Raw genomic sequence first — 20,707 nt, forward strand, 5'->3', positions numbered from 1 at the left:
ATTCTGATGAAAAATATTTTTTATTTGACATTCGCTGTTATTTATTTTATTTTTTTTTATTTCACCAGCAATTACATTCCATTTTTACAAACAGTTGTTCCTGATGTGTTTACATATATCAAACTGACAAGAAAGGAGACTTTGTGGATGAACGCAAAAGCTCCATTAACAAAGCTAGATGCTGAAACTCAGTATTTAGCGGTCGCTTTATTGAGCAAACACTCAAGTAAAAAGGCTAATTTGTTACGCAGAAATCAATACTCTCATTTTGAGATGCAGGGCGCAGCTTACAAACCTTTTTGGGTGACAGCCGTTCAATTTGAGTGATTTTTGATTAGCCCCTTAAGTTTAACCAAAAAACTGTACTTAACCTAATGAAATGAAACGCTGTGAAGTAAAACTTCCCAAAAGAGTAAGGCAAATTGAAAATATCGGAAAATGGTACTTAGGAAAGTGTTACCCAACAGTTTCCGCCGCCTTCGTCTGCTGTGGTACTCAGTAGTAACTGATTAATTTGCTAATTAATATTTCTCTAGTCATATATCCAGCTATATAAATATTCAATTCAGTTCAATTTTTATCTGTATAGTGCATTTTAACAACATTTCATTGTCTCAAATTGCTTTACATTATCCCTGCCGGAGGACAGGCAGGTGATAGCAGACAGGTGCTGCCTCTGACAGAAGGACAAAAAGTGGTACAGCAGCAGGGCAGGCAGGAAATACGTCACAGGCAGAAGGGCAGGCAGGGCGGAGGGATGTCACAGGTAGTAGGGGTGTTTTCTTTTGTGTCTATAGGCAGCACATCCCAGGAGGGGTGGGTGGGTTAAAAAGTCAGCTTGTAAATTGCTGTGAATAGAAACAACAGCTATGCAATTGGACATAATGTCAGCTTGATAATGTCTGTGTTCGCAGTTTCTTGGTGCCCCGGACAGAACCAACCTGCTCTGTGCTTATCTTCCAGAAACTGCATGTTTTGAGGAAAACCCTGCAGGCCTTAATTTACCCGATCTCCTCCACCACACCCCACAACTTCGAGGTGTGGACGGCAACAGCGCCCACATACTGCCACGAGTGTGAGGGGCTGCTCTGGGGCATAGCACGGCAGGGCGTCCGCTGCTCCGAGTGCGGGGTCAAGTGCCATGAGAAGTGCCAGGACCTACTGAATGCCGACTGCCTGCAGCGTGAGTCCCACCCCTCTAGTCTGGCCTATGTGGGGGCTGCCGTCCAGCCAGGGAATTACTTACCGCCTCTTGCAGCTGCCGGTTAAAGAACCCAAAGGCTGCATCAGTTCCAGCAGGATAACAACTAAGATAAGCTGAAGTCAGACTGGACACCCCGTTGCACAGAAACCAACAATGCTTTTTATCATTAGACATTGTGTTTTTATCATTTACTGCTTCCTCTCAGTGGCCAAACGGGCAGGACTTACTCTACCAGTAATGCTACTTATAACACAGTAAAATTAGTGAGGTGCTAAATGTCACTGGATGGTCCAAAGTGAGCATATGGTGTGATGGACCGTCATCCCATTCAGGTTGTTCCTGGGATAGGCCTCAGGCTCACCAAGACCCTGCATGGATGGATGGATGTGTGGATGGATGAATATCCACTGATCTTTAGGAGTTTGAGTCTGTAGATACTATCCATATACCCAAAACCTGACTGCTGCTTATTATAGAATAAATTAGGGATACTTTATTAATCCCTATGGGGAAGTTCTCTCACACACACTGTTACCTCCTGCCCTTCTGGTCTAGGGGGGAGTTTAGCAGGGGCTACACCATACCAGCAGAAAAAAGGAACGAGGGGAAACAGGGAATAGTTCAACTGGGTTTATGTACAAAAGGGAGACCAGTGTGCCTATGTACTATTTACACAGAACACGAAAACACAGGGGAACAAAAGAGAAATAAACTCCAGACACAGGTAGGGATGACAGGTGATGCCAAAGAAAAGAAATCAAGAAAACCTAACAGAAGCTACAAAATTACATCTAATCTACAAACAACCCAAAATATGTCTTTCAATTCTGTCTAACCCAAAATATAAAAACGGGGGGAACGTCCACATCTTACCCTCCTATCCTCCTGCGGGTGGTATGTGGATGGTAACTTCCCTTGTCCCAGCCCTGGTCTGGTCTGAGTTGAAGCAGCAAAATGAAGGAAACAGGCAGAGGGGTACATATAAACTAAACCACAGACAATGACAAGTTAGTGCTGAGCTCAGGAAGATGGGAGGGGGGGAATGTTATATATTGCGTGACAAGTGTTGATTGGACGAGACAGGAGATGGGTGTGAGCAAAGAGCAGTCAAATGAGCAAATGGAACCAAAAGAAAGACAGCCCAATATATATTCCTAAATATTAATCTTTAAGGAGAAGTTTCCCCAAGACGTAGCGTACTTTTCTCTGTGCAGGAGCTGTGGAGAAGAGCTCCAAGCATGGGGCAGAAGACAAAACCCAAAACATCATCATGGCCATGAAGGAGAGGATGAAGATCAGGGAAAGGAACCGGCCTGAGGTGTTCCAGCTCATCCGGGAGGTGTTCCAGATCTCCAAGGAGGACTTCACCACTCAATTGAAGGCAGCAAAGCAGGCAGTTTTGGAGGGCACATCGAAGTGGTCCGCAAAAATCACCATTACAGGTAAAGTAATGAAAAATACTACCTTCCAGCAAATCAACATTAAATTTCCTTTTTTCTCCCTTTATCTGGGAGACCAAACCTGGACGTTCTCACGAATCCTCTCCCCCATATGTACCACTCTGCTGTCACTACACAAACCATGAGAGATTAAATCTTCATTTACCTCGCACCTGTCCGGACAGGGACACCTTCACTAGCCAGCATCTTGGGAGCCTTGTACAGTGACTCTCCTCAAATATTCATAACTTTATAACTTTATTTCAGTGGTATTCCAGGTTATGACTTCTGAGCTTAAATGACAAATTCACTTTGTAAACTTGCAACAACTCATGCAGTGCAAGTACGTAACACTTTAAACAGCCTGACTTTGTGTGCCATGCTCTAGTTACTCAACTTCGGAGCTCTTATTAAGCCATTCAGCCATCACAGTCAGCAACACTCTTTTGTAACCAGTAGTAATAGCATAGAATTTCAATAAATAGTTCAGCATATTAGTCATTCATATATAAGGTCAGTTATTCTTTTATGGACTGCACTTTTGTATGCAAATCACATGTACACAGGTTACAGCATATAATTATGAAATAGATTCATTTAGCGTAATACAGACCCATAGTTAATTAGACCTTTTTGAACTGGAGACTTTAATGCAGTGGATGCCTTTGTGTTACTGCCTTTTGTTTAAGGTCCTGGACCTCTTGTCAGCTCCTGTGTTTCTGCCCAGTTCTGTGCGCTCAGGGTCTGCAGGCCAAAGACAAGACAGGTTCAAGTGACCCCTATGTGACCGTGCAAGTGGGCAAGACCAAGAGAAGGACCAAGACCATCTTCGGAAACCTTAACCCCATCTGGGATGAGAAGTTCTTCTTGTGAGTGCATCCACTCTCGCTATTGCAATGAAGAAGCATTTCTAGTAACTGATGTTGATTGAAACACTGTCGTAACTGTAAAATTTTATGTGCCAAAAGAGAGAAATATCTTTGAAACAATGACAGTTTGGATCAATATGTAAAGTAGGTTAAAGAATTTTTACAGAACATAACGTTTCAGGAAATTATTTTTAATTCTCTTCAAATCCCTCTTTAAGTACCACTCAGAATTTTTCCAGTTATGACTTACTAGCCGTTTGTTAAATTCTAATGTCGTATAATCCAGCACAAAGAGCAATTTCTCAATTTATGAACAGGATGTCTACTGTCTGTCTTTAACCCTTTAGGAACTTGCCAGTTCTTTTAATGTTGTTCTCCTGTCACAATACGGCATGGCAGTCTGCATTGTTCAGAAATGCGTTATGTTAAACAGGTAAAGTTCATTGAGAGTTTCTGTACTTTGACAGTTTCTATAATATAATGAATAAAAGGAGGAACGACATTCTAACAGTCTAAAGATATGAACGTTATTTTTTTAATCTTCCTTTTATAATCCTAGGGAATGTTGGTCAAACTAAAGTGAAGAATAAGCCAGATAATAGATAATAGGAAGTAAAAATTTCAGAAAACTTTTTCAGGACACCTGAGTGGGAGAATATGTAATGAGAGAATTCATGAGAAAAGCTAATGACAGTTAGGTATACTTCAGTACTTCCTGATACTTAACAAATGCAAATAATTTGTCCATTTTTAAGACGCAGCATAGGAAACCACTCTCATTATGTAATGTGACTCTTTTGCACAATTTGGATTTGATTGTTCAGCCACAAAGGACCTGGATTTTGTGGAAGTGCGAGCAGTGCTGACTGACTCAGTGTGCAAACTTGAGCACTGTTTGGAGGACCTGGTGTTACTTTGCTTCATTGCAGTTTTCCGCTCTGACCAACTCAAGCACAGTAATCAACTGGATGTTCATTGCACCAGACATCCCCTCTCAAGCATGGCCTTCATACACCCTGCTGTAATGATACCGTTCCCTGCTGCTTAGCAACAGCCAGCCTGGGTTCTTTTTTTTAATGGGTCTTAGGAGTGAGGGCATGGGTTTGCGTCTGGAAGTTGCTAATTCAAGTGTTACTTGGCATCCTGCAGTTGTACTAAACTGCTGCAGTAAATGGCCAGCTGTATAAACTGTATTCACTGAATCGAAGTGCAAACTACTCAAAAAAACTGTAAACACAATAAGACGAGGTGTACATTCGATTGTATTTATCATACGGCTTAAGCAACATGTCAGACCATTACTGCGGTCTTTGTCACGCACACAAGACAAGTGACCAGTGTTTTTTAGCACGCCAGGGCTGCTACTTCCTGTTGTTTTTTTTGCACATACTGGTGAACAGTTTGAGCTAAAGCTCCGGGCTGTGCTATGTTGCCTAGTTGATTTGTGCGAACCCTGATACAGATTGCTATCACTTTTATCATTTTTATCTGCAGTTTATTTTGGTTCTTGGGGAGATCCCGACTTGGAGAAGAGCAGTGCTGTGTTTCGTAATGTAGCCTATTTAAAAAATAACAAATAGGAAATGAAGACTTCCCTCACTGCCTCGCTGTAGTCAGCTTAGCCTAGAGATACGGCGTGCCTGAGATCCTGTTTGACTGGATATGTCTTTCTCTCACTTCACCGAGTCCCTAGCCTTGCATAACGAAGTTCAGACTCATTACTGGATGTCTTTCTGAGTTTTTCAGACCATTTTGAAGAACAAACCCTTAATTTAACAGGGAATACAAGACTGCACAGGACCTGTTAGATGACAAAAATGTACCGTCTCTGGTGCACATGTAGAAAGCATATGACACAATTTAAGATCAAAACCCTTATGTTAGTTAAATTTTCATGCAGATGCCCCTTAGGAAAATCTCTGTAACATGAGGCACAGACTCTAAGGCTTCTTGGAATCATCTTATTCATTTTAAATGCATGCAATTCTTCATGCTTAGGGATATACACAAGCAAAAAAATTAATGACAATTACTCATATAAATACCAATACTGACCCAATGAGAACTGATCCAATTGACCCAATAACACACACTAACTCAAAGTAGAGTTTGTGTGAAAGACAGCAGGTGCCTGTGTTGTTATTATTCCTCAGAAAGGGAGAATGTCATTGTCAGGCATTTAGAGACAAATGTTTGTGTTATTGTTATTATTTTCCACTTTCTTATTCTCTCCACATAACACAGAATCAGGATAATGAATAAAAGTGCATCATGTGTGTTCTGCCATGAATGTAAGCACCGAATGTTTCTTTTGCTGGTGGAGTTTGGCACAGATGCGATATGAAGGGCAGGGGGATGGACCTATCAAGTCCTGTAGCCAGCGGCTCCACAGGAACTCAGTCTCACCTGATGGATTGGTGTCTCGGCCTGGTCAGGTCTGCACAGGCCTCCTCAGAGATGAGAGGCAATTAAGAGGCATTCTGTGGGGAAGGGGGGGTGGGGGGTGGAAATACGCTTTAATAAATGCTTCCCTGTCAGGCTGCGCTTCTTCCTAGGGATTGAACTGGCAGACACAGCGAATTGAAAAGTACAGGTTGAGCTATGCAGAAAACTACTTTAGTTGGAATTTATTGCCTTGCTGACAATCATACAGTGTCTCTGTCCAAAGTCCTTATTAAATAACGGTCCAACTGTATATAAGACATTAACTCTGGGATGACGCCAGAACTCAGGAAACTGCAAACTATGTGCAAGACTCCTGAATGACTTGTGCGGGGGGGGCTCACCTTTATCCTTTTGTCAGTTATTTTGCTTGGTTTGCCCCCTGACAAAAATAAGGCTGGATTTACCTTTCCCCTAAGCTATAATTTACGCATCCTTTCAAGTACCGCGGCCAAGCAGTTTTTAACGTATGCAACTGCAGCACTGCAAAATAGGAAAAATACAGCCGGACATTAAATGGCATCCCCATGAAGGGGAGTCTGTCAAAGTCCTGCCATGAAGCCCTCTCTATTAGTCATGTGGCATGTGGCTGAAAAGCCCTCCAGTTTGGGTCTTTTGATAAGCCAGGGGTCTCACTGAAAGATGAACGTGGACAATTTTGGCCTTTTGTGTAAAGAGGATGATTTCTCTTCACACTGCACTAACCTTCAGCCTGACTGCCTCATTCAGACATAATAGCTTTATGTAAACAATAAATCACAAGTGCCTGGTACATCCTAGTAATTGTACTCCATGACAGTGCATAGAAATGTAAAGAAGTAAAATTTTCCCCAACAGTTTAGTATTATTTTATTAGTTGGAAACTACGTCAGCCACTCTGAGGACAGATCTGTCGCTTTGTTTTCAAAGGAAGGAAAACCACCCTCAAAAATCACATCACAGCTGCAGTCTCTATGGAGAGCACAGGGCAGAACTTGGACAGGATGCCAGCAACGCGTATGAAGGGTTGATTAGAAAGACTGATCCACCTCAGGCTCGAGTCATTATAGTAGGAATGCAGCACAAATATAACAGTGAAAACTAGGATGGGAATCGAATTGCCATCCCAGGAATGGGCCTATGGGTGAGCCATATGCTCACATAAAGCATTCACTCCCCTCCAGATACCTGGGGATGCGGCGGCTGCCAACAGCACTGACCCCCCTTCGCTTATTCCACCACCAAGTGCCCCCATCTCCAGTTAGACAGGCATCCCACCCTACCGTCTTCCTTTTCTGCCAGAAAAACCTAAAGGATATCCTCCAGACCTCCTTCCAGTAGTTGCCACTGCTTTGATGTCAATCACATCTGACAGGGAGCTCTGGGGGAGGAATGACTAGCAGTTAATTATCTAGTAATTTATTATTTCTCCCTTTAGTATTATGAAAAAGACAGAATTGGTTTTATTTAGAGTGACTCATTAGGCAGCTCCAGTATTAGGGTGTGTGGGGGGGGGTTTCAATAGATCATATCTGGGGACCAAAATGTACCCAAATTGTGGTAAAACCTGAAAAATCCTTATTTTTGGGGATATTTTTCAGGTCCCCATTTGGATAACCTCAATTTTATTTAAAAAAATCTGTGAATGCAATCAAAAAAGTAAAGATGCTATAAGTGTTGTATTTAAAGCTAGGTAGGGATTAAGGGTGTCGTGCGTGGGATTAGGGTTTTTCCAATAGAAATGAATGGAAGGTGCCTATTTAGATTGGTACACCTGTATGTATGCGTGTGTCCATGTCTGTCTATCCTGCACACATACAACTGCACTTTGATCTTTCCCTGTAACCCTGTGCTGGATATGAGGTTGGCAGATGGATTTAAGCATGGTTATCATAAGAAATAAGTTTGTTTTATAGCTGTGGAGTAATGGCACATAATCAGCATGCCCTGAGAAATTAAATGGGCACTTTGCCTGGCTCTGGTCCCCCTTCAGTGCGGCTTTCATAAGTATGTGGGGGCCACAGATTTCACTCAGCTGCTCAGAGTGCCCCCCAGCGGCTCCCTTTGTGCCTCTCGTTAAGTCTTTTAGGATTCTTAACTACTTGAATGAAGAAACCATCTGCAGAGTGGTGGCTGAAGTTGCAGCTAAAAGGAGCACAGATAACGTTTGCTAGTCTTTCTGGCACAAATATTACTGAAAAGCCAGAGGAATCCATTCTCCAGGAAAGTGACAGGGGAAGCCCCCCTTATTTCCTTCGATCAGTCCAGCAGAATCAATTGGTTGGATGGATTGACTATTTGGCCAGCATTCATTAGAATATGTTGAAATTTTGCGAATATGTACTGAGTAAACTTTTTGGTTTGTGTGCTAAGCTGTCTTCTAATTTGTAAAGGTGAAGTGTACTCTGTCATTGTAGAAAACTGTATTTACATTATATGGACAACAGTATTGGGACCCCAGCTTGTCCAACATCTCACTCTGAAAGTATATTAATGTGAAGTTGGCTAACCCTTAATTGATACAACAGCCTCTGATCTTGTGAGAAGGTTTTCCATTAGATATTGGAACATTGCTGGTGGGATTTGCTGCCGTTCGGGTTGGGTATTAATGTTGGGTGATCAGGTCAGCCACTTCTCAGTTGAATTTGCTTCCAGCTGTTTTCAATTCTCAAAACTTCACTTGCAGTTGACCAGGACAGCTCTAGCAAGGTAGAAATATGGAAAGGTGTCCAATGATGTCCAGTGACTGTTAGGTTGACTAACCTCATCTGTATGACCACCCATTTTGCTGCCATTGTGTAATGATGGGGACTGTATGGCTGTGTGCTTAATTATACACCTGTATGTCAGCAGTGGGTGTGGCTTACGTGTCCAATACTTGTAATTACCACAGGTGTCCCAATACTTTTGTCTATATTGTGCATGATACCTAAAGCACTGACCTTTGAAAGATGTTTCTGAGCTGAAGCGCACTATTTTGACTTTGTGCCACAGTGAGTGCCACAATGCCACGGACAGGATAAAAGTCAGAGTGTGGGACGAAGATGACGACATCGCGTCACGCGTGAAGCAGCACTTCAAGAAGGAGTCGGATGACTTCCTTGGGCAGACGATCATTGAAGTCAGGACGCTAAGTGGCGAGATGGATGTGTGGTATAACCTTGGTGTGTGCAGGTCTTTCCCAACGCCGTTAAGGTGGCCATTTTCAGAGGAACTTCCCAATCAGAAGGATGAACCATACACAATCAGTGGATCATAGCATATAAAAAATAAATGTTTAAAGTAAAAAAAAAAAAAAAAGTCTTAATGCCTTGAAAATGCAATGTTTTTGCACAATGTACTTTACAAATTTGTAAAATTGTAACAAAAATATACGTTTCCATTCCGTATCACATTTCTCTTCTAAATGAATAGGTACAATTTTAGATTTTTGTGTAGTATGTATTAGAAATGATCGTTTACTCATCTGTTCACCTGATGACAATTTGCCTCCTGAGTGAATAAGTGTAATGGGCTCATGAAAGAGCAGTGGGGCTACAGCAGACACTGAAATGAAATATTATATAGTCAATATGATAGATGTGTAAAATGGTAATTGTTAGGCTATATTAAGTGCTGCATGTTATGCTGCGCTAACCTCTAAATGCTAACTGTTTTATGCTTTTACTGACACTGGTTACTGCACTCTGGTGCCAGTGCTCTCGCAAAGGCGTATTTTGCAAAGCATTTATTTGAGTACTGATGCCAAATGCTGCCTCTGGAAATAAACAAGATATCAGAAAAGAGCCAGGCTCTCACTCTCTCAGAAAAGCTAGCTCCCATTTTCCTGACATGTTAGAGTAAGATGTCTTGTTGGAGAGAGGGACTGGGGGTCTTATGCAGCTCTGCTGGGGCCCTTGTGAGCATTTCATCCCAACACATACTTTAGGAACTGCACCCTGAAAGTAAGGACACTGCTATGTCTCCTTTTATCGCCTCACAGAGAAGAGGACTGATAAATCTGCTGTGTCTGGAGCCATCAGGCTGAAGATCAGCGTGGAGATGAAGGGGGAGGAGAAGGCAGCGCCCCCCCATGGGCAGTATACATGCTTACATGAGGTACCTGTACCTGTCTTTAGCCTTCCCACTACACCGATGGTGCTTTTCCATTGGCATACAGGAACTGAGCCGTACCCAAGCTGTACCCAAGTCACACCTCGAAGACAGACCAGAGGTTCCAGCTTGTTTCAGTTGTCTGCTGCAGATGGGTCAGCTCGGTAAAGGCACTGCCGGGTTCGGAGAGCAACAGTGACATAAAACTTAAGAGACACTTATTTACTGTTCACACGGTGTGCATCATAATTTACTGTGTGCTAATTTCCTAATTTTCTAGCACATCTCTGAGAATTGCCGTGCTCTGTTAGCATCAACGCTAGCATAATTAGCATTTGCTTGCATAAATTTGCATTATGAATCCATTCCGCTCAGCTGTTTTGAAGTTTTTTTTTTTTAAATAGGAGGTTGGGAATCATCAGGAATATATAATATGAATAATAATATAATAATGAATAATATATATATAATGTAATATATAGAATGTTTTCTTTAAATGATCCATGTGCCGAACACCCGTATCGCCGTGCATTTCAACCAATCAGATGGTGATGATGCAACCAATTTGGTCATGCTTTCATTCCTGCTAGTAAGCAGGGCCATGTCAGTGCAGGTACAGCTTGGGTAGGACTCGGATAATTTGCCATGGAAAACTGACAGTTTTACGGGGGATGGCTTGGGTGCAGCTTGGTTCTTGGTGGCAGTGGAGAAGTGACAAAAGTCACGGACCGTTGAAAGACCTCCAATGGCACCTATCACTGGGAATTAACTTTCACTCCAGCTGAGGACCACAGAATCTCACGCATGACACCTAGGATACAGTCAGGATGGCCAGTAACTTTAAAGGACAGCCAGGCATCCACAGCTGGTTTACGGTGCTGATACCTCCCCTTTGCAGAACCTCTTCCATTGCCTGACTGAGGTGAAGAACAATGGGGTGGTGAAGATTCCTGAGGTCAAAGGGGAAGAGGCCTGGAAAGTCTACTTTGACGATACTGCTCAAGAGATCGTTGATGAGTTTGCTATGCGATTTGGGGTGGAATCCATATATCAGGCCATGACGTAAGTAGGGGTGTTTTAAAATAAATAACTTCTCTTGTGGTCCACTTGTGATTTTTTTAGTCACAGACAAATGTCATAGTAAATTGCTTTCCTTGACGATTCAAAAGTTCTGTGCATCTATAGTTATTGCTGGTTTGAGGAGGCATTTTGAACATTGTCCATGTTCACAGAAGGCTACAGTAGTGGGACCCAGATGAAAATCTCTTAGAAGCATCTTAAATGTGTTTTTAATGCTGTTTTGAGGTTCAGTAAGCCCATAGCTGCTTCTTTACCTACTTCTGCACGTTTCTGCTAGTAGATTTGTTTGTTCCACTGGGCTCTCACTCATGCCCCCGAATGTCAGCACATGGCCAGCTAATCGTGGGTTGTACGGGCAATGAGGAGGGCATACGTTCTTGAGGCTGTGATTCAACATGCTTCCTCTAAGAGACAGTTAATGACCAACTAATTCCCAGTTAGTGACCAACCCGTGCCACTGCCGGATATGCAGCATATTGTGAACAGGACCCGGTCCCTCCATATTCAAAGCTTTGCCGCTCAGACTGGCTGCTTTCTTTGCCCAGCTGTTGATCCTTTTTTGCCTCTCTTTCCAAAGCTCGAAGATCCCACTATAAACTGCAGTATCACTACATCCCTTGCCTCATTTTCGAACCCAGAGAAAGATCCAGGTCCTTCTTGGGCCCTAGATAAACTTCGGAAACCAACTTAGTTATGTGGGAAATATCTTAAAGCCTATTTCCAGAGTATCATTCAGAGCTAAAAAATGTATTCATGGACAGACACAGGTCTATGAGGATAATCACTATAGAGTTTGTACTTCAGCTTTCCTGCCAAAACTATATAGTTAAACTCAAGCTATAAGGATATTGTTTTATGAAAATTCAGTTGACTGGAATGAAATGTTTTTATGGTGAATATTTCAGCATGTGATTCGGTAATGTGTTTTAGTTAACAGGATGTAGGGGTCCTTGCATCTTTAGGATGGTGTTAATTAGTTGATATAAAAATATAAATGTCCTCTTTTGACCTGCCTGCCGGGTCACTCACAAAGTAGCCCTGTTGTGAGTGAGAAAACTTTGGATGCAAAATGCACATGTACGTTGATTTTTATTTTATTTTTTTGGAATAAAACTTAAGGATAATGTGCACTGAAGAATATTCAAGCCCCAGAAGTGGTGTAGCCTCCTACCTGTGTAGCATCTCCTCTGATTATGATTCTAGCAGAAGTAGCCATTTTCGTAATACGTGGTTTTCATGCAGAAGGTCAAAAAGATGATTCCAGAATGAAATTTTTTGGCATCATATTAAAAGTTTTTCCTATTTTGAAGTAGCAGCTCCAATAGCACTGAATTGACAGCTTGATGTCCACATCAACGGACTTGCGCTTGTCAAGCACTTGGGTGAATTCTTGACTCCATAGCTTATGTCTATAGCCTGTATCCAGCTATAGCCCCCGAATATTAGGGTGTTAGAGTGTTTTTCAACTTTGTGCACCCACCTATATAGCTAACTCACATCCACATCATGCCTGCCAGGTCAACAATTATCTGTTTATCATACATAAACCATGCAGAGTGTCCATGCAAGACAGTGAAGTGAAGTTTTGGATCAGATCACAGGGTCAGTAAGGGTTGAGGCACCATAGAGTAGTCATGCTTAAAGGTCTTACCTGTTTATTGCATATTATTTGGTTCCAGGACTAATTTTAAATGTATTCGGCAGGATACAGTCATGTTACAATGAAGTTAAAAATTAGTATAGGATGCAGTAGAGGTGTATTTTTGTTACCTTTGTGTTGTCTTAGTTGGTGGGCATTTTAAATAAATTATTGAAATATAAAATATAAGGTTCAGTTTATAGTTTTTGAATTCAGATTCATGGTCTAGAACTGAACTTTTGTTTTTCTGGATTTCGACTCGGGCTCGGCTACCCAGCTCCGGCATAAGACTCAATCACATCTCGGACTGATTGCCCTGTTGGACTCAGTCTTGATTCAGATTCGTTTGGTTAAAGATATGTTCTTGACTAGGACTCGGCTAATGTGGACTCAAACACAACTTTGATCTACAGGGTGAATTTTCATGTGGAATCACACTTAACGAAGAGACTGTCAACATCTAAATAGGGTGTTTTTGGTAAAACTGCTGCTTTAGGCTGGGCCGAAGGTTCAAACAGGATCAGCATGGTTGTGGAGAGTGTCAACACTCAGAAGCAGAAAGTGCTGTTTGTAATAGCCTGAAGGACCACGTTCCTACAGAAAAGTGTATAAAACCTCTGCGTTACAAGTCATTTTGCAGGCGGTATTGTCTAATACAATGTGTACATTGTTCTTCTTTATGAACTGGAAACCTTGTTTCACCCTTAACGGTCAGTCTGTCAAGCAGATCAGTATAAAATTCAGCCAGACTGATTCTTGAGTGGCATGTATTTCATTAGCAGTTTTTTTCTGTATGTTTTAGATACCGCCGGAGGCATAATGTAAATGAATTGTTAGAGCAAAATCCAAAATGGCACTGAATTGGTCTGGAATAGGTTCTTCATCTACAGTTTCACCTTCTTAATTAACTCTTGCTTTACTAGAGTTACAGGATAGATAGCTGAGCTTCAGAACAATACCAGAAAGGTACCTGTTGAGTAGGTGTGGATGATACAGGTCTTCACTGTGTCCAGGTGGGTTTTAGGATTTAAGCTATGTAGACCCACAACTTTAAGCTTCTTCTTGGTTAGACACTGATATGTACCCAAAACACTTGGTGACTGTAATTACTGTTTGGGAATAATGACTTAAGTCACACCACTGACCTTTGAGATAAAACCAGAAATACACTGTCCTTTACCTCTGCCTGCAGGGGGAGCTCCAGTCTGTGCACATCCCAGGAGTATCTCCCTGGGACCTGCCTGAGACCATTACACGTGCCTTAAACATCTGGAAGAGAATAAAAATGGCAAATGCCATGACCATTTTCTTCTGAGACTGACTACAGAAGCTGAAGGCGTGGAGACACGTTTAGGCATAAACCAGAAGGACCTTACACAGTTTTATAAAGCCACAGCTTGCCGTGCAATTGTTGTAATTTTTCATAAAAGCCCTGTAAGGTCAGTGCTAATTATACGGGCCTTCTGTGTTAGCCCCTCCTGCATTGTGTGTACAGATTGAGTTTCTTTTTTATTCCTTAATGAGTCCTACCTTATGGTGAGGCCATTCCAACAGGCAAACAAGCTTTAACATTTCCCTTGGTCATAGGGGACATTTGCATCTGACTAAAATACTTTAGTATGATGTTGTTCCTATAGAAGTTTCTGGTGCAGAAAAATCCAATGCACGAACCTTGCTGCACCACTATGTTTTTGCTGCACATGCTGCATGACTGTGAGGCGCGAACTCAGGGATGCTCAGCTCTGGCCATGAGATAGTATGGTGTTAACAAGGCATCCCTCCATAGAGATGTGAGCCTAGGGATTCGGGAGAAAAAGGAACCTTTGCCGCGTAGCAGTGAGCAGGAGAGTGAGCAATAGAAGGGCGACGCAGCTGCAGAAGCAGGCGTGACAGAGATGCAGTGCTGTGTAACCATGTGTAGGGCTCGGCGCAGACTGTGATCATACAGTTAACTTGACCGAACTGGTCAACACAACTGCGGCACAGCACACAGAACTTCTGCCAAGCCCCCATTTTGGGTCCGGTGGCATGAGAAGGGCTGCTAATTGACCTCTGATCAATGGAGTGGTGGAGCTGGTGTTAATCATCCTTGTTTGTGTCTCTGATTAATCAGCATGTTCACTGTGGCCCCAACAGCCCCTACTGTCTGTTTTTACAAAGAAACCCATCCAGTGTGGGATACATTTTCCCTCCTCCAGAAGGCAGAGCTAACTTGGAGCTATTAATCACCTGCCTCTTAGGGGTGCTTTCATTACTGCAGAGCACCAGTGAAGCAGCTGATTGGAGCCCCTCGACAACAAAGATCATACATCCAGTGACTTTCCAATCACCATTCTCTTTATGTTATTTGTGAGGCTGTTTAGACCCCCTTGTACTTATGGGGAACATCTAGAGGAACTGGTTCATTCTGCATGTTCTTCTACCATTGCACACTCAAAGCATCCGGCTAAATGCTCTTTGGCCTGAGAACTCTCGGTGTTGTTTGTTTCTGCATCAACATGCTTCTTTTGTTTATCTCCCGCAGACACTTCTCCTGCCTGTCATCCAAATACATGTGCCCTGGAGTGCCTGCCGTAATGAGTAACCTGCTGGCCAACATCAACGCCTACTTCGCCCACACTACCACTGCCACCACCAACATCTCTGCCTCCGACCGCTTCGCCGCCTCCAACTTTGGAGTGAGCTTGTGTCCTTGTTTAATGATCTCCCTCGCTCTCTTGTCTGCATTCATTTTTATGTTGCAGTGTGGTCATGCAGGTCCTGTACATTTCGTCTGCTCCTGACTCTGACGTGTGCTTTGATTTTCTTTTTTTTCCCCGCTACAGAGGGAAAAATTCATCAAGCTGTTGGATCAGTTACATAATTCACTGAGGATTGATTTGTCTAAATATCGGGTATGTCTTTGATAAGCCTTCTTGGTTCCCAGTTGTGTATTTAACCCTCTGAGGTCCGACGATGCCGCGTATCTCTCTGGCGTATTTCAGGTCATAACTCATTGAAATCTTATTTTAGAAACATGAAAAAAAAACGTTGACTAAATCCGCAATCTGTCTTCTTTTCAAAACGTCCATTGTCGGAAGTATTGAAGTTTTTAAAATTAGGTTAAATCGGCAAAAAAGTAAACCATGTCACTCACCTTTGTTTTACTTGCATCGGGGGTGTGTAGTGCCGCCCTCACCTGAAGATCGCTATTCGCATTCTAAATAGCCGCATTTCCGCGTATTCAAATCGCATTCGCGTGGTAATTCGATTAACAACACAACAGTGAAACGCGATCCAGATACATCCCCATCAGCACCATAAAAGGGGGGGAAGATGTGACCAGGTATTTCTTATATTTCAAACAAAACAATATTGCAGGGGTTAATTTAGTTTGTGATGAAAAGAACACATCCCTAACTCATGAAGGAGTTAAAGGAAGAGCATCGTATTCAATGTAGTTGAGTGCACATTTCACTTTAAATGGCTATTCTCGTGTACTCTGCATCTACACCTTAAACAATAGCAAGGCAAACATCAGCAGTACTCTTAACTGTGCATTGATAACTCTGGTACATTTCTGGTGTCAGGTAGACCTAAGCTATGACAAGAAACTGACACCAGAGTTATTTTAAACATAGAACACTGTCATGTTTACTGAGACCAGCAGGGAATATCACAGCTATTCAATGTGATAGCCTGTCTGTAAGCACAGAAAATATTATCGGACAGTAATGTTTAATTTGGCTCACCATCCATCAGTATGAAGTTAAATTAAACCCTGAACCAAACAGAATTAGCCTTTTTTTTTCAGGGTAGGCTTGGCACAAGGCGCACAGGGCACTCTCATCCTCAGTGCTCAGAAATCTGAATTCCCTCTGCCTTAAGGCTGTTTTTGTATTTGTCCTTTTGAAAATTAATACTATGATAATATTATCCTTCCCATGGTCTCTAGTCCAAAAAAAGGAACCAGAACCTAAAAATGCCACAAGGCCTCACTCAACCTTTCTCTTTTTGAGAAGCCATCTTAAAAAGCCACACGATTCATTTCCAGTGCTAGCAAAAGAGGAAATAGCTCAAGGGTTATGGGTGATTTTGAGTGTGCACATTTTTTAGTCTTTTGATACTGTCCGAGCTACAAGATGGGGAATCAGTAACATTTCTGAAGTAGACCATAGCCACCAGGGCAGTGAAATGAATTTGAACACTATTTTTTAGATAAAAATCTATACTATATATAGAACTTTGACTGAGTGTTTTTAGTTTGTAACAATTATCGTGGTGCTGAAGCTTTAACAAACGTCCCCGCCAAAGGGCCCGAAATATCGTGTTTTGTTAGGGTGTGAGGTTGACGGACCCAAAGCCACACCTGAGTGTAGCCATAGCTCACTTTGCTCTCGTTGCCAGGACAATTTCCCAGCCAGCAACCCAGAGAGGCTCCAGGACCTTAAATCTACAGTGGACCTGCTAACTAGCATCACCTTCTTCCGCATGAAGGTGGGGGCTTTCACTTATTTTTTCCACTTCTGTCAACACTGTCAGCTCCTGAGAAAATGTTCACGCATTTGCATCAGTTAGTGGCCACTTTACATCGGCATTCAGCCAGTGCACTAATTACATCTCTTCACTGCGGCCAATTTACTTCTTGTCAAAACTGCCTACTGATGGAGGAATGAATAAATTGAAATAATCCATCTTTATTGAACTAAATTGAACTAAAGTTACTGTGCTTAACATAGATTATGTATCAGTGTAATAAAAAGCAATTAAATATAATCAAAACCAGATACACAAATAATAAAAAAGGAATAAAGTTGATTTCAGTGTGATGTTTTAATTATACAGGCAGTTCTTTATCTTGCGTCGTACTGGAGTGTGGTTTTTAAACTTTAAAATGCCTGCTTTCTTCTGCTCCTTGGCCAGCTGCATTCCCTGCCGCCACGACAACCAACTCCTTTCATTTCATTGATAATGGGCATATACGTCTGTCATATTCATTGCATTTTGTGTAGCATAGTCATTGATCTGACTACCCATGATTAGCCTCCACCCATCCATCCATTTTCTGTAATCGCTTATCCTATTCAAGGTCGTGGGGGGTTCGGAGTCTATCCCAGAGGCTACTGGCATGAGGCAGGGAACAACTCAGGATGGGGCGCCAATCCATCACAGTGCACACCCACGCACCAGTCTCTCTCACACACACACACACATACACCTATGGGCAATTTGGTAACACCAATTAATCTCAGAATGTATTCAGACTGGGGGGTGGAGGTTGAACTACCCGGAGGAAATCCCACAACAACAGTGGGAGAAAACGCAAACTCCACACACATAGAGCCATGATGGAGGATCATCGAACCCTGGTCCCAGAGGTGTGAGGCAACAGTTCACCCCCTCCCCCCATATGTGTAATAAACTTTATTATTTGAGTGGCAGATAGGTAGGCCGTGTCATTTTCAGAAGCTCGTAACACATGCTTTATCTTATTACCAAGAGCACCCATTCACTTATCCTTATTATGAATTTTGTAAACAGATGTTTCAGCATGAGCTTGGCAGCTTACCTATGCATCTATACCAGGCTCCAGGTCAAAACACCTGAGCTGGGTTCACTACCAGTAGCGATTAGGCTTGGAAATCAGACTGCGGTGAGGAGAGCCGAAAACTGTTCATCCTTCACTTCTGCTGGGTCAGTCTTCCAAACAGAATTCTGAAGGAGTCTGCCATAGCAAATATTTTCTGTACTAAAATACACAATTAATCACACTGTTCTCTCTACTGACGAGGAAGATGAATTCTGAATAAATTACCTAGTGCTCTAGCTGCATGCTAGAGCCCAGAATCAGACACTGTCAAAGCATGATGCGTTAAAAACAGCAATAAAGCAGAGAGTAACTGTTGATAATTAATTGGAGATTAATGATGGGATTTCACATACAGATCCCCTCTGAGTTAGGAGAGCCATGCTCTGTGATTTGAAAGCCTGGCAAATCAAGATTCATAATAGTCTGTGTAGCAGTGGAGCAGAATTGTAAAGCTGAGTTATGACACACGTTCGTAAGCGACACCCTAGCTGGATGGATTTCTTTTTAATGCATTTTGGCTGTTCTCCAGAACCGTATCCTCCCCTCTCTTGTGAAACTGGAGGGGAAATGGTGGCCATGCTTTTCAGTAACTTATATTTGTTCCATTTTTGGAGGTCTTAAAGGGGTGGCATTTATGGGAAGGTTATGTAGATGTAAGGATGTTTATCTCTATGCATATATGGTTTGGTTAAAAGCTGATAAGGATGTTATTTTATTTCACTTGTGCTTTCTTTCCAACCATATAAAATTATGTTTTGTTTGTTATCTAAGCCTAAGAGCACAGTACGTTCCCATTGCCCTAAATATCCTGTGAGTTTTCATCATCCTTGCCAATCTTTTAACACCACAATCCTGAGCTTTTGTTTCAGTTTTGCCGCCATTTTGTTACTCCCCCCATTTTAATTCAGACCCCATTCCTACCTCCAACAGTACGTCACTGACCTCTTGGGTCAACTATGTGAGACAGCTTTTAGTTGCAATGTCCTTCAGGTGCAGGAGTTGCAGAGCCCTCCCAGAGCCAGTATGGTGGTGAAGGACTGTGTCCGAGCGTGCCTGGACTCCACCTACAAGTACATCTTTGACAACTGCCATGAGCTCTATAACCAGCTGCTGGATCAGGTACGATGACATCTGCAGAGATGCATATGACATGGGTCACGGTTTAGGTAAAGTATTCAAATATTATGCTTCAAAATGAGACTTATGTTTATCATGTTGGTCCTGTGCAAGGGGACATCCATCCATCTTCTGAAACCACCTATTCAGGGTCATGGGGGGTCTGGAGCCAATCCTGGAGGCGCAAGCCAGGGAACAACCTAGGATGGGGCGCCAACATGTCACAGGGCACACACACACCACACATGCACACCTATGGGCAATCTGGCAACTCATATTAGCCTCAGCATGTTTTTGGACGGGGGAGGTACCAGAGTACCCAGAGAAAACGCCACAAGTACACTGGGAGAACATGCAAACTCCACACACACAGAATCCCAGCAGAGACTCAAAGTACTCAGCAGAGTATTGCCTTTGTATTGCTAACATAAGGTAAAAACATGTGAAGGATTAGTGCATGCCACTGATTAATGCACCTTAATGCTGTAGTATTAAACAGGGTGCAGCAGAACTTCACATGCCACTCTCTTTTTTTTGCTCTAAATGCACAGGGGTCATGAGAGTGGCAACAGATGTCAGTGAGCAGAGCGAATGGTCAAAACCCATTGTTTTGAATCAGATGCTGTACATCCGCCCCAAACATTGCGACTCACCTCCTGCGCATGCAAGCGCACACACACACACACCATGATGAACTTGTCTGGTTCATCTTACAGGCTGTGGCACAGTTCCCTGGTCGTCTACTCAGAACATTCCAACTTTACTTTACAACAAAAAACAGCAGCCTTTCCAGGTCCTTATCTTAAACAAACACATACTACTTGCTTTGGTTGGCAAAACCACAATTTCAGAAAGCAGAGCAGGCATGCAGTTCATTTTGCAAGTCTTGAATTCAAAACAGTTTAATGCTGGCACTAGGTATAGACTACATTGACACTGCTGATAAATGCAGACATTAGTCTCCATTTTCGCCTTTCGTCCACACTATCCCTGAGTTCTTAGCCTCCAAAACTGAGAATTTCGTAAACGCTCTCACAGCTGGACACTTTTGAAAATGCAGACTCTAAAAGTGCCCTAACTGGTCGCTGCTCATCATGTGGCCCATCTCTGATTTGAGCCCACTAGTTACTCAGTGTCTGATTGGTCAGCTGGTCACACGGAAGTATAAAGTATTCTAATGTGGCGGATATGGTGGAGCCACTTTGAATGGACGGCGTCCCTGTCGCTTACCTGTATGCAGCTACACAGCATTTTACACCATGTGATTGCTACATATTT

General features: G+C 42.5%; 1 protein-coding gene across 3 annotated transcripts in view; it reads left to right on the forward strand.

Annotated features, from left to right (window-relative positions):
• LOC125751991 (protein unc-13 homolog C-like) overlaps positions 1-20,707 on the forward strand; it is an 82,203-nt gene that overhangs the window by 19,069 nt on the left and 42,427 nt on the right. For 2 of the 3 annotated variants that reach the window (XM_049031484.1, XM_049031483.1), the window contains 11 exons: positions 650-766; positions 964-1,183; positions 2,419-2,646; positions 3,371-3,512; positions 8,928-9,097; positions 9,916-10,031; positions 10,924-11,087; positions 15,269-15,422; positions 15,570-15,638; positions 17,131-17,220; positions 19,304-19,432. In XM_049031484.1, the coding sequence (XP_048887441.1) occupies positions 650-766; positions 964-1,183; positions 2,419-2,646; positions 3,371-3,512; positions 8,928-9,097; positions 9,916-10,031; positions 10,924-11,087; positions 15,269-15,422; positions 15,570-15,638; positions 17,131-17,220; positions 19,304-19,432 (1,599 nt within the window). The remainder of the gene's footprint in view (positions 1-649; positions 767-963; positions 1,184-2,418; positions 2,647-3,370; positions 3,513-8,927; positions 9,098-9,915; positions 10,032-10,923; positions 11,088-15,268; positions 15,423-15,569; positions 15,639-17,130; positions 17,221-19,303; positions 19,433-20,707) is intronic. The other variant, XM_049031485.1, reaches the window with a different exon arrangement.

This window comes from Brienomyrus brachyistius, chromosome 11 (assembly GCF_023856365.1).
Source record: "Brienomyrus brachyistius isolate T26 chromosome 11, BBRACH_0.4, whole genome shotgun sequence".
Lineage (NCBI taxonomy): Eukaryota > Metazoa > Chordata > Actinopteri > Osteoglossiformes > Mormyridae > Brienomyrus > Brienomyrus brachyistius.